Source organism: Macrobrachium rosenbergii, chromosome 41 (assembly GCF_040412425.1).
Source record: "Macrobrachium rosenbergii isolate ZJJX-2024 chromosome 41, ASM4041242v1, whole genome shotgun sequence".
NCBI lineage: Eukaryota > Metazoa > Arthropoda > Malacostraca > Decapoda > Palaemonidae > Macrobrachium > Macrobrachium rosenbergii.
In genome coordinates this window covers 54,104,116-54,119,655 of record NC_089781.1, presented here as the reverse complement: position 1 = coordinate 54,119,655, position 15,540 = coordinate 54,104,116, and the positions used below count along the sequence as shown (strand labels likewise).

At 36.1% G+C, this 15,540-nt stretch overlaps 1 protein-coding gene across 5 annotated transcripts in view; it reads right to left on the bottom strand.

Moving 5' to 3' along the window:
- The window catches only part of LOC136826864 (B-cell linker protein-like), an 850,768-nt gene that overhangs the window by 19,755 nt on the left and 815,473 nt on the right, over window positions 1-15,540 (bottom strand). For all 5 annotated transcript variants that reach the window (XM_067084364.1, XM_067084365.1, XM_067084367.1 and 2 more), the window contains one exon: window positions 5,423-5,875. In XM_067084364.1, coding sequence (XP_066940465.1) covers window positions 5,423-5,875 — 453 coding nt within the window. The remainder of the gene's footprint in view (window positions 1-5,422; window positions 5,876-15,540) is intronic.

Sequence of the window (15,540 nt, the reverse complement as noted above, 5' to 3'; positions counted from 1 at the left end):
CGAGCGGCTGTTACAGTTTAGTACCGTAGGAACTGAACACATAGCAGGGAAAACAAATAAAGTAGCTGATGCTCTCTCCAGGAGTGCCATAATGGGAGTTACAACCGGAGCAGCAAAGAGAGAGGAACAGCAATGAAAGAAACAGCTGCCTGCATCAGAGGCACCCGATGTGGAAAACGGGAATAACTCGGTATCTCAAGAGCTGCGGAGAGGCAGAAGGAGTGCGAGTCAAAACAGATGTGAGAACGAAAGAGCTGATCCTCCAGGGGGGTCAGGCAGCAGATGCCCTGGGAGTAAGAGAGAGAGAGTGTGTGACTGATTTGTGTGGTTGGAGTGTGGAAGAGGTGATGAGGGGCCAGAAGTCCGAACCCTGCATTGAACAAGTCAAGACTTATGTAAGGGGTGCAAGTAACGAGTTTCCAGATTTCCTAACAGTGCCTAAAGATATGTTCTTCCTTGAAGGAGATATCTTATTTTGTAAATGTGAGAAGAGACCGGGCGATATCCGATCTTGCGTCATCCTTCCTCCCTCTTTGGTAGAGAAAGCCATCCATATGTTACATGTGAGTCCCTATGCAGGACATATGGGTATAGAAAGGTCCCTCAAGAGGGCACGGGAATCCTTTTTTCTGGGTAGGGATGAAAAAAGACATTGTAAAATTCATCTCCGTGTCACATCTGTAATACCATGAAAAATCATAGACATACTATTCCGAAGACTCGAATGTGGCCAGGTGGAGCCAATCAAATTCGCCACAGTACACACTGATGTTGTGGGACCCTTCCCCCCAGGGGATGGGCAATGGCAATTCAGGTATGTGTGTGTGTGATGGTGGATGCATTCACGCGGTATACGCACATGTATGTGATGCTGGATAAATCTGCAGAATCAGTTGCCAGAACCTTGTGTTCATTCATAGTGAAGTTCGGCTGTTCCCGTATGTTAATCAGTGACAATGGATGTGAATTTATTAACGAAGTAATAAAAGACCTAACAATTTAACAAAAATACTAAACATACAACATTTCATGATCGCATCTTACTGGCCTTCAGCCAATGGGTTAGGTAAATAATAATAGAGAAGTAACAGATATTTTGAAATATTTAGTAGCAGACAGTCCAAATCAGTGGGTAGAGATGTTGCTGATGGCGGAACTTGCACTTAATACAGCGTATACCGGCTCCATAAGAGATATCCCGTATTTTTTAGTGTATGGACAGGACCCTTCATTGCCATTTACTACGATCATGAACCCTAGAACTTTACCACTATATAGTGTCGAACAATACCGGGTGATGTTCTGTAACCTGACCAGAAGAGTGTTTCAGACCAAATATGATCAGCGATTTCGCACGCAACCATCTAAGATATAAATAGGGGACAGAATCTATCTGAAAAGGCTGCAACTGAGGAAACATAAACTCGAGTCCGCCTACTTAGGACCGTATCGTGTGAAAGAAATTAAGAACGATACCGTGGTGATCCAACGTATTAAAACCGGTGTCCAAGGCAAGTACCACCTATCACACACACATGCATCCCGACAAAGAAGATGTCTTGATGTGGCACCTGAATAAGCCAGTACCCCCTTTCCCGGGACTGCCTGGCTATCTGGGAAAGGAGAGTGAAAGTGACGTGCAAGCATGTCTGGGGATCATTAATAGTGCACACAATGTGCATACAGACGAAGGTTACAGATATTGGTATCATGTGCTGTTGTGAAAAGAAAACATCATAAACGCGTCTATGCACTTGCATTCATTCCATGATCTTTTATTTCATTTTTTGTAGTTGATTTTATTCATGTCTATTTGATGTGATTTATTCCTTTTATTTAAGATTTGTAATTTTTACAAAATTATTTTTTCTTGATGGTTGACAGTAATCAGGTTTTTTGCCTTGTTTTGATTATTTGAACTGCAGATTATTTCGATCCAAATTCTAAGGAAGTTGTGTGTTAACGTGTGGAGCTAAAAATTATTATTCCATTGATCCTATATGATTCTCTTTTTTTATTATTATTAATAAAAAAAATCAAACCATAGCAATGCAATGCGTGGAATTCATAATACTGTAAATTGCCAACTTTAACCGCGCAATTTGACCCTGGCTTGCTAAATTTTAGTTTTTGTTTTTGCATGAATTACTAATAACATATGTCGAGAGGTAAGGTACTCAAATGGCAGTGCACAAATAGCAGAGAAACTCAATTAAAAAAAAAAAAAAAGTGTTGTGAGTGCTGCGAGACGCAGAACTTTGAGGGGGGAGTGGTGAACTGATCCACATAGAAATTCATGTTTGAGACCTAACAGAAAATCTGCTAGTCGTTTGTACGCCTTTGTGATCAGAGAGTAACGAACAGATAGATACACCTTCTCACACTTTAGATGAGACAAAATCATACAGCTGTTTGACATAATTCATAAATAAATGACAAATCATATAATTAATTGACGCGCAACATATATGATTGAACATTTTAAGAAGATTGAATGACAAAGTCACACTATTCAGTCAAAGTTTAATACCAAATTGACAAACCACCAAATCTTTGACATTGTTACAACAGTAAACCGACAAACTACCATATTTGTTTGACAAAAACGGATTAAATTGACAATTAACACAATATTTAATTATACGTTTCTAACTATTCAGAAGTGGTTTTCTAGGTAAGGTTAAAAGTTTTTCATGAAAGAGTTGACTTTGTATATGTTTGCTCTACACTCTGCAGTCTTTTCGGAACTTCCTTCTGAAGAGAAGTGCTTATCAGAGCTGTTCTGACTTCTGTGACTAAGCTGTTTTTTTTTTTTTTTTTTAATCCATGCCACGTAGAAGGTACCAGCGTGTTTCTGATGAAGACCTGGATCGCAATTACCTGATATGAAGCAGGAGAGGACTTTGTAGCAACCGCTGCAGAACTACAAATTCCAAGAACGACCGCCCACGAAATTGTTCGAAAATATGTTCAGACAGGTGAAAAGAGGGCTACGATACAGGAGAGGGCGCCCATCTTTACTTGATGATGAAGCAAAGGACTTCTTAGTGATGTTGGTAGAGGCTTACACCCACTGTTTCCATTCGTCAACTCCACGATGATTTGTATGAAACTTTTCCAGACAAGCCTAGAGTATGCCATATGACCATATCGCGAGCTTTAGATGGTGAACTTTTAACTTTGAAGCAGGTACATAATATTCCATTAACCGCAACTCAGAGCAGATCAAAGCCACTGTGCAACGTATGCGCACTTTATGTACGAAGAAGGTATTCACCAACATCGTATCTATGTGGATGAAACTGGCTACAACTTGTACACGAGCAGGGCATATGGACGAGCTCCTCGGGGACAAAGGGTCAATAGGATTGTTGCAGGGCAGCGTGGGAATAATGTCACTTTGATCTTGCCATCTCCAATGTTGCTGGGCTCTTCTAATCGAATTTCACACAACATCTGTGACTAAAGAGGTGTATAGGAATTTCATGACCTCTTGATGCTGTGTTGGGTCCCAACCCAGCAGTGGTGTAGGCCTATATGGACAACGCACCTTGTCATGCAGGAATCGAGCAAGATCTAGACAGGCGTATTATTAAAAGGATTCCGCCGCACTCGCCTTTTTGTATCGAGAATTGCTTCTAATTCTCAGGCGTCTGTTAAACGGTTGCTTAATAACATCGTTGATCGATGTGATGTGCAAGCTGCACGCAGGCAGGATTAACCTAAGAGTGTATAGAGAGCAACTCGTCAAACAAGCAATCAAAGCATCAATTCCTGGCATTGATGCTGCTCTTTGTTCCAGTCATTGTTTTCTTTTTGTTTACCGCCATTCTGATGCATATCTACGGAGATGCATTGCCCGTGAAGATATCTGGGATTAAATTCTACAATTGCAAGTTTAAATGTTACTCACGAATTGTTATTAAATAATAAAGTACTGTAATTATGGATACAATATGCGTGAAAAAGGCTATATTTATGATATTGCAAAGTCATTAAAATGTAAAAGTTGATTTTCAATTATATATATAAACTTTTTGTTAACTGTCAATTAAATAAATTAAATTGTCAAACATTTTGTCTTGTTGTCCTTTTCAAATGTTGTTTGTCATTTAATAGTGTGACAAAACGATTGTCAAACAATTACGATACAATGTCAAAGACTTATCACTCTTTGTCATTTACATATGAATAACTGTCAATAAATATGTTAAAATGTCAAGAACGTTTGTGAATTGTCAATGACTATGGAAACATTGTCCCATCTAAAGTGTGAAATGGTGTACTGCTGAGTCGTCGAACACCATACAATCGTTGGGGCTTGGCGTGGAAATTCATCGAAGACCCTTATTGGTTCCTTTCGATTGTAAGAGACCAATCAGTTGAGGTCTATGACCTAAGCAAGTTCAGTTTGAAAAGTTAAAGATTAGTAAGGGTTTAGCGGTCGTCGGGCTAGGAAGCGCGTCTGAAAGACAGTCGTGGCGTGTGCCACCTCATTAAATCAATTCCTCCATAACAAAGGGTGACTTTAGAGAAGTAAATACAAAGCATTTATCATTTATAATTCTCCTGGGTTGCAAGAAGTTCCCGAGGTGTAGTGAATTTAATATTAAACAATATATGTCATCTAATATTTGTGAATATAAAAATGTTGCAGTGTACATGACAAAATTCATATATATATATATATATATATATATATATATATATATATATATATATATATATATTATGTATAGATATATATTGTATAGATATAGATATATATATATATATATATATATATATATATATTGTATAGATATATATATATATATTGTATAGATATATATATATATATTGTATAGATATATATATAAATATAGTATATATATATATATATATATATATATATATATATATATATATAGTATAGATATATATAGTATAGATATATATATATAGTATATATATATTATATATATATATATATATATATATATATATATATATATATATATATATATCATTATTATGTATAGATATATATATATATATTATATATATATATATATATATATATATATATATATATATATATATATATATATTATTATGTATAGATATATATATATATATATATATATATATATATATATATATATATATATATATAAAGTTAAAGCGGTGGTTTCAGTCCTCCTACATTGCTCTCGGTCTGACGTCAACTGGGTAACCCCAACCCCCCACCATGACGTCACTCACGACAGTAACCATCACGTTACCATATACGTATGTATGTATATATACAGTATAATTATATATATACATATATATATACATTTATATTTATAAATGTGAGTATATATACATATGTATATATACATATATGTAAATATATATACACACATATATTCTATATATCAATATATATTATACATACCTTTGTCAAGAAGCCTCTTAGATTTACTCCTGGAAATCACATGGAAGTATGGCCTATCAATCAATGTGCGATAAAGAGGGCTTAGTTCAACACTTTCTCCATCTCCAATGTTGATTCTCTCAGCACAAGAAGGCAGAAATGGAGGTCTTTTAGCGTCTGATAAATCCGATGATGAAGTAGGAGGTTTTGGGGCTTTTTCTAAAGGAGCAGAAGTAACAACTTGTTGGATAAACTGTGGTGGGGATTTAATTGGTGATGGAAGGGTCAAAGGCCCCTGTGCCAAGTTTGGAGGTTTCAGTTGTAAGGGTTGATTACGAACTGGGCTATTGTTTCCCAGTAAATGATTCCTAGTTGAGTGTAATGAAGATGGTGGGTGTAGTCTACCAGGAGTATTGCTTGCAGGAGCAGACAGTTGCTGCAGGCCAGGCCCAGTCCAGTTTCCATCCCTGCCATCTGGTGAGAAAAAAAGCAATTCTTACAAAAATAAGCCGTAAAGTTCACCATAACAAACACCTTATTAAAATTTGATTTTATTACAAACAATACAAATAATACTTTTAAGCAGTCTGTTTACATGAACATAATTATTCAAGTATATATTTATACAAAAACACACGTGATAATCATATACACATCTACCTGTAAATATATCTGTGAATTAGAGGAAAACTGTAGTTTACAGTTTACTGAAAGCATAGTACATTTGGACTTGGAAGGCTTGAATGAATGAGAATGTGGAGTTGGAAAAATACGGTAATAAACGGCTGGCACACATAAAAAGCTGAATCAAAGTACTTTTACGTGGTTTAGTTACTAGGAAAGAATGAAGGAAGACAGCTGGTAGAAAGCATGCATAATTTGGAAGTTGAGAAAGCAAGGAGAACAGAGAGACAGGGTATTGGTCTGACGGGTGGAAGAAGTTCAGTACTCAGAATTGCAAAAGTGTGCAACAGACAGGGTTGAGTGGCACATAATGATAGCATTTATCCTTAAATCACCAATTACGGGATGAACATGGCAATTACTGCCATTTTGTTTGCCTATGATGTCACCCAATATTAGGAGAAATGAGTTTACATCCCAAGCACAGGCTGACTGATGTAGTAATTTTTCACTATAGACCCTGGTACCTGTGTTGACTAAAGCAGTGAATTATGTGCCTTCTGTCATACCAAAAATCTAGCTGGAAACCTTCTGGAGTCGCTCTCCTAGTACACACACACACGCTCGCGCACGCAAGCATACATATACAGCAATATCTATATGTAACTGTTTAACACAACAAGTATTTTTCATAAGGAAACATCATGACATTAGACTACCTAATGCTTCACTTCCATTGGTACAACATCAACACTTAAAAATAAATATGATCCATTATCACTGTGAAGAAAATTCCCAACAGCTGAGGCAAGAGCTCTACACCTCGGACCTACCTTTCATGAACAAGCAGTCTTAAATATTCTTAAGCACACAACACTTGTTTTCAAAATGCTTATGTGTTCTTACCAAACAACTAATCATCTTGGATAGATGAAAATCTCCTTGGGTGTGAAGGAACTTGAAGCAGACAACAACTCTCGAAATAGGATGACGTCATCGGTAAGAAAACTTACTTATAACTGTATACAGCTTGGAGTTCAGGTCAGTGGACTGGGCTTTGCCAGCCAGATAGTCCCCACAAAGAAGATGACATACTGGTAACTCCCCAACCCCACCAGCCAAAAAAAAGATGGTCAACTAATTCCCCCGCCCCAAACGAATTATTACTACAGTATTATTAAAATAGTTTAACCAGACCACTGAGCTGATTAACGGCTCTCACAGGGCTGGCCCGAAGGATTAAAATGAAATGGTGTACCAGGTCTAGACCACTGGCCAAGCACTGGGACTAAACGATTGCTGACAATGAAATTTAAAAAAATAAATATGCAAAAAAGGCATATGCTTCCACACTGAACACACACATTAAATGCATTTACTCACGTTTCCATATGCACAATGAAAAATAGAAAAAAACTGCTAAACATCAGAATAAGTTAAGATTTCTAAACTTTGTATTTTTTTATTATTAAAAGTCTCATGGGCTTTTGTATTTTCATAAATTACTTTTTATACTTTATCAATTAATTTACAGCTCCTCATGACTATCAAAATTCCAACAAATGAAAATGTAGATTCTGATCAAATTTCACTGAGTGATCTATTTCCGAAACTTGACAACCATTGTTGGTTATATTATGGACACTGACACAACGAATGTTTGACCGTTATTATCAGTTTGCATTCTGAGTATTCAGGAGCTGGGTCATGTGGGCTGCTTATTAAGTGTCCATGTGTCAGTGTCAGACAAGTAAGGCCTATTTGGAGACATGTCAGAATTACGTGCATATGTCTCTCTCTTTGGTATGATGAACTCCATTTTCTAACACCAGTTTTTTTTTTGTTTTATTATTTCCCGGTTCTTCATTCCATATATTTTGCCATTTATTTATAATACCTATTTTTATGTGTGTTACATAATCATGAATAGGGATATTTATATTTTATCCTCTCATAAGGGGGCTTCTTTTGGCTTCTTTATCAGTCTCTTCATTTCCTCTTGATCCCTTCATGGACAGGGATCCAACACGTTTCTACATTTTTCCCATTATTATATAAGTTATGGAGTAATAACGTGATTTGTTGTACAATATTAATTTTTGGTTTAAACTTTGAATGGCTTCTATGGCGCTTCTTGAGTTGCTAAAAATGGCAAAATTATTACATGAGGTTTCTGTAATTATTTTTATGGCTGATGCTATTGCACATAACTCAGCTGTAAATACTGAGGCATTATCAGGTAGAGAGAACTGAAATATTTTGTCATGGGGTACTGCAGCATATCCCACTCAATGCTCTGATTTAGATCCGTCTGTGTATATTGCGTAATGTGGACCTTTCAGCTTATATGCTCTATTGTATGTTGTCTATGATATTCTGGGGTAGATGTGTAACTTTTTGATAAATATTTTAAGTGTGTGCAAAATTCTCATTTTATTCATAGTCTAACGAACAGGTAATTTTACCATTGAAGGTATCAGTATATTTATATTCAGCAACTCAAACAATCTTCTAGTTCTAACAGGGAAAGGAGCTGGATGGTTGTTTATAAATACATCACTTAATTCAAATAATTTTTTTGACGGAGAATCACTTGTCTGAATTCTCATGGCACTCCTCATTGTTACAAACTAACTCTCTATAGAATGTGGTGAACTACCACTGTCTCTCTATAGAGAGACAGTGGTAGTTCACCACATTCAACTGCAAAGATGTGGTTGGTGAGGATCTAAAGGCTCCTGAATATATTCTAAGGCATTCGTTGTGAACTGGATACAGATGAGGCCCATTCATCTATTTTTATTATGGTTTTATTAATGATCCGCTCTGCATGTTTTATTTGAGATGCTGAACAATATATGACAAATCATCCATACATAGGTTACTTTTGATTCCATCAGGTAGATTATTACTGATATCATTTATTGCTAAAGTAAACAGTGTGCCACTAAGGATGCTTCCTTGTGGAACACCATTTTCCAGTGGACATGTTCTTGACAAAACATCATCAGTTCTCACCTGAAAAGTGCGATCTGTCAGAAAGTTTTAGATAAACCAAGGTAAATGTCCACGGATGCTGTTTTTTATATAAAGTTTTTAATATTGCATGCCTCCATGTAGTATTGTATGCCTTTCCGATGTCAAAAATCACAGCTATATTAATTTGCTTTCGTTCAAATCCCCTGAGTACGTGGTCTTCGAAGTTGGATAGAGAATCTAATGTAGACCTGTTACATTGTGACCTGAACTGAGTGGGAGTCAAAATTTAATTTTCTCGAATGTGCTACATTAGTTAAGCATTTACCATTTTCTCTACTAATCTGCACAAGCAACTTGTTAAAAAAATTGGTCTGTAATTATTTACATTACTGGGATCCTTTCCAGATTTGGGGATAGGAATTATTATAGCTTTAGGGCATTCATCAGGAAATTAATTTTGAAGCCTGAATTATTATAAAATGATTATAAATGATTATTAAACTTTCTATTATAATATATATCTTCTACTGTTTCAGAATTTGTTATTAATTCTATTCTATTTTTCTTTGTGCAGGAGTGTTCATCTAAATTTTTATTACTACTTACTTTTGCCAAGTTTTCTATTACATGACTTATTTCTTTTAGATCAAGTATTCTTCTTCCAATTTTTAATATGGCATGTCTAGGTGGTTTAACATGGGTACCATTAATTTTCCTGAATTTTGCCCATATTTTTTGCGGCGAGTATTATTACAGAGATCTGATAGATATTTCCTCCATGAAATTATTCTTCCTTTAATTACTTCCTCTTCAAATTTTGCAGATATTTTGTTGTATAGAGGTTTTAATGTACCAGTTTCTAGTAATAATATAATCATTTTTGTGAAGTTCCTTGTAATATCGGTAATGTTTTATTTATTTTTTTGTATTTTTTATTAAGGACCTTATTGCCTCCCTATAGAGTGCTTTATATTTATTAATTCTGTTAGGTTACCAGACCACCTTGGAACTTTGTGTTTTGTTGGATGAGATTTTAATTTTGGTATTGCTTTATCAGCAGCATTTTTAATGAAATTAACAGGAAATTTATTAATTTCATTATGATCTTTTATATACTCAAATGGTGGATTATTTCTAGTGTACAGTTCATATACCTCCCAATCTGCTTTATAAATGTTATAATGAGTGACATATTTGGCAGGATTATTTTCTAATAATGAAACATTGAAAAATTATCACTTGTGTAGAAATCATCAACTATACTCCAATCTAATCTGTCTACTATACTTGAGGCACAATGACTTAAGTCTACTAAGGAAAACGTTCCATGTGTTTTTGAAAAATACATGCTGAATTCATCATCATTTATACAGCACGTGTCATTTGAATCCATGAATTCTTCTATTTTGCTTCCTGCTCTATTTGAGGTTTACAATATAGTCCCATACTGGGATGTGAGCATTAAAATCACCTACTATTAATGTAGGTTCCTTGGCATTGTTACATAATTCTTTAAGTTTATCAGTGTTGTAATTTTTAATAGGTTGGTGGTATAAATTACAAATTACATAATTATCGTTTTTTATTCGTATTTTAATACCTGATATTTGCAAGTCAGTCACGTTTACAGGTACTTTGTCATAACATACTTTGTTATGTATATATATGGCTGTACTTAAATTTCATTCTTCCACCCTAGATGTAGATGCTAAGGTATATTTACCTACTGTTGATACTGTTTTGTTAACATGTCGTAGGCATAACATCATTGATTCGTATTGTTTTAGTAATCGTTGTATTTCTCCTGAGTGTAATCTGGTCTGCAGGCCATTTACGTTTCATTGTAAAATATAATTATTGAAAATATACATTAGTGTGTTCAAGTGTTAGTTTCTTTTTGTGGATTATCAATTTCCATTTTTCTAAGATTTTATTCATGATATTTATTTGTTTTCTTTATAACATATTAGGTGTCCAATGCACTTACAGCCCTTTTCGTGAGTGTCTAAACTAGTAGTCTCTATTTCTGTACTTATAAAATTTCTTATAGGGTTTGTTAAACTGTTTCTGTTTTTTGTTATGTTTCATTACATCCACATGTGTTTTCATGTGTCGTTCTTTTTCGTTTACTCTTGCTGCACCAATTATTGGTGGTGGAGTCTTCTTTTCTCCCTTCACATAATCATCCTTGTCAATGGCTTATTCCTCTACTATTTCCTCGATGTTTTGGGTATCTGCTTCCATTGGTTTTATTACTATTTTAAGAGACAAAGTTATGTTCTTATTATTTTTTGGCTTATGTTCTTTCTTCGGGCCTTTTGTCTTTAGTTTACCTGATGTTTCTCTAATAATACTGTAGCTGGTTTGTTGGCCTTGGGTGGAGTTCTCTCTCAAGGCCTCTTCTTATCTTTAGCTTCCAGTTCATTGCAACTTTCTACCAATATTTCTGTAGTACATGTGTTACCTTCTTGTGCTTCCATTTGCCTTAATATCTCAAATGAATCTGAACATATGTTATCCATATTCTTGTGCTTCCATTTGCCTTAATGTCTCAAATGAATCTGAACAATGTTATCTATATTATCTTATTATATTAGAAAACGTACTTTTCCTAGCGGGATCCAGTATTTCTCTAACTGTTCTCTCCTGCAGTAATTTTAATTCCGTGCTGTTTATATAATGCATTCCTTAGACCTTGCATGGTGATCTTGCCTACAGTTCAAGCATTTTGGTTCACCGCACATCCACTGTGTGGCATGTTCGTCAAATGCACAATACGCACATGCAGATGTATTTTGGCAATTATTCCTTGTATGTCCATACTTACTACAGTTTTGGCACAGTAGTGCTTTTGGAACATACGGTCTCAGTTCTCTGTTTGGCCCATAATTTTAATTTTTAAGGGTAATTCTTGGCCTTCAAATTTAACCTTTGCTACTCTCAATGTTTTTATGTTACTTTGTCTACTAGTTACGTTAATATTTTGTAGTCTTGTGCGTTGGTATACCTACTTCTAAAGGAATCCAATATATATTCTTTTCAATTGGTTCATCATTATTTTCAGGAAGTGCTATTTTTTTTCTTTTATTTTTACATTTACGTTACCGATGTTTGTTATGTAATTTTCTGATTGATAACTTTTTGTGGTTTCTGTCAACCATATCTGGTCTCATATTTGTCTGAATGACATTTCAGAGTTTGGGTGTCTATTCAATCAGAAATTTTCTCATTTTAAAGCAGATATTTTTGTCCGTTTCTTAGGCCAGGAACCTTGACCAACTTCCACATCTAAAATGGGAATCAAAGTGTCAAGGTCGGGTCTTGCATGTATCTAGTTCTTCTTTGCCTTCCGTAGGCTATTACTGTACTAATACCATCTTTATTTATTTAAAGTGAGTTTTCATCAGCGTCGTCCACTGTCAAGCCAGAAGTCGTAAGGAGGTTTGCTTTCTTCGCCATATAACGAATAATATCAATTTCGTCCAGGATGAGGTCCCTCTCACCATGGAGGCCCAACCGGGGGAGGAGCAACAATGTCACCTAAAGTGGTAACTGCTCTGGGATCCTCACCTGGATGTACACCATACCCATAGTGGCTGAAGCGTCGTCAGTCCGTCGAGATTGGACCCAGCACTCGGGGAATGGCTTGACATAAAAATTTTCCCACGCCCGACCACGTCGGGTACTCTAGTTTTACAAGTGGAGAGGCATGCAGCTGCCCAACCCCACCCTCCATCAAGTTAAAAGAGCAGTGAATTCCGTAATCCAATACCATGCCAAGGTCGTCAGCGAAAGAGGAAGAAGGGAAGGGAAGGGGAATATTTATAGGAGGGGGAGTAAAAGAGCTATAGGTCCCAGTGTTCAGTTGAATCCATAGCAGACAGAGTAGGCATACAGGGGCATGCACTCCCTGCAGTGGATCCCTAAGCTCCCCACCTTGTCAAAGGATTGGGATCACGCCCCCCCTCCCGCCCCCACAAAATAAAAGCAATGGAGAAGAGCCAGTACTCATCAGACAGGCAACAGACAGTGAAAGACAGCCTACTGGCACGTTACGGAGAAACAACAGCGACAAAGATGCAAATTGGGTGGTGACATGAGGTGATGAGAAAAACTGCCATCTAAAAATCAAAGAATATTTCATATGATGATAAATGAACGTTTCAAGAGTGGAGGAAGAAGTATCTTGAACATTACATACCGTATACCGTATAGTCTTTTCGGAAGCAGGATGCAAAAGAGAAATATGGGGAAAGAAAAATCCACAATACGGTTAAGAATGTAACTGAATCTCATATGACAAAAGTCCGGGCAAAGGACGTTAGACTGCAAACACAGAAGAATGAGGAGCTGATAGGGATGAGTCTCCCGAATGATGATACTGAACTGATATTTTTTCATTTGTTTAAAAAAGGCTGTAAAACTAATTCAAGTCCCAAGAGAAAAGACATTGACAGCATTAGCTTTGCTGAATTCTGTTCGGTTTTGGCCATGGGGACAGAGCGGTGTCCTACACTTCTGAATGGGAACTTTACTGAATGCTTAATCTACTTGTATGCTTTTGGGTGAGAAAGTGCACCTTGAAATGACATTGTTTTTATCTATGGGGGAAAGGGAAATGTAAGTGCAACCTGAAATGACATTTATATCAATGTTATTTATATAATTATTTTCTGCTGGATTCAGCTTTCTGTAAGGAGCAAAAATCTTCTTACCGTTTTGAGCACTTCATTGAACCTTTCTAATATGATCCAAGTTAACCCCATCTACTCTACAATAGAAGAAGAACTTTCTTTCATGTTAAATCATGATGGAGTGGGGCAAGAAAAGCCTCAGGAACACTTCACGTCATCATTTTAGTGCCAAAAAGGAAACTGGTAAAGAGAGAGAGAGAGAGAGAGAGAGAGTCAAACATAGAATCAACTTTCGGCATCTAAAATTAACCTTATTTATTTTTATTGTTTTCTATAGATAGATGAAATGAATTTTTAGGGATATAAAATTACAAATCTCAGTTACAGTTTGAGATTAAAATCATCTAAATTAGGGATGGTCCATGTTTTTGGCCAACAACCCCAGCCCACTGCATAGTTGACTGAGGCACCTATTAAGATTCACCTTTTGTATAAGCTTCAATCTTGTGAATGAATTTGTTATCCTTGACCAAGTGGCATAAAAAGCCTTACGCTAGCATTCTAGTTTTTCTGCCTAGAAATGCTGTTTATGTAGGCATATATATCTATGGGGTTGTTGATTCATCTATTTCTTTATTTATGCGATGTAAGGGAACATGTTCTGGAACTTAACAGCCTTTAAACTTGTTCCAAATAAACACTTGCAAGTGCCGAATAATAATACTGTGAGTTGCCACACGCTAAGTTGGCGGTGATGCCCCGCCCCTTTGTAAGCGAAGATGGTGACTGGAATACAGCAACTGCTCGAGTGGCTATTCATCTGGGTGTGTTGAATGCGCTTGCAAGTACTAATTCGAGTTGTTTTTCCTGTATCAGTCGATTATAGTCTTTACAGAAAAGAAAAAGTACGTGAAATTATTAACACCTCTGATTAATTTGAGAATATTATGATTACATTATATTTCAAATAGTCAAAGTCAAGGTTTTTATATGTTTTCGAATGCAGTCTGATTCATTTATCTTCAATATCCGGTAAATATATAAAAGATAGGTCAAAATCATTCAATCATTAAAGTCATTTAAATACGGAGATGCCATATAAAATAAATATAGTAGTCTCAGTGTCCAAATAACATGTTTAATCCTTAAAAAGCACGAGTCTTATGTAGGGGGGCAAAATGATCACTTGAATAGCCAGTTACTGAAATTGGAGGGAATTTCAAACGCAGTAGCTAACCGAGCTAACCTAGAATAAAAAGAAACAGCTGTCAGCACAGTAACCATCCTGAGATATACGTACACTGAAGTATAAAGGAGGAGGAGTGTCTTGACTTCAATAACGAAAGGACTTCTTGAAAGACACCAAACGTATTGGACGGATAATGAGCCAGACGAGAATCGTCGTAATTATGGTCTTCAACTGCTGTGTCTCCGTGAGCAACATGATCAGGAATGCCAAGATGATATTATTTTAAAAAGGACTGCTGCTGCAACGGGCATATACAGTATATCCGTCCGCTCCATTCAGAGAATAAAGCAACAACACAAGCGTGGAGAAAATACTCCCCACCCCCTAGGACCAGAACATCACCAGTAATGAATGGGAGCTTTGGATCATTTTGATAAGGATTCTGCACGCCGGGAGATAATGGCTTTCCACAAAAGAGGTGAAATGCCAAAAATCGAGAAAGTACTGGAAAAGGTGAAGGAGCCACCTGTGAATTTCCCTGGTGCTTATACGTCCCTTCTCAAGCTTGTTAACGAAATTGGGCTTCGCTATAAAAAGGCTGAAAGTGGCAGGAAGTTGTCAATGGAAAGGAACGGTATTGTTTTTGTAAGAAATAAATATCTAAGACTTATTGATGAAAACAGAAAATCCGACACTATTGTGGATGAAACATG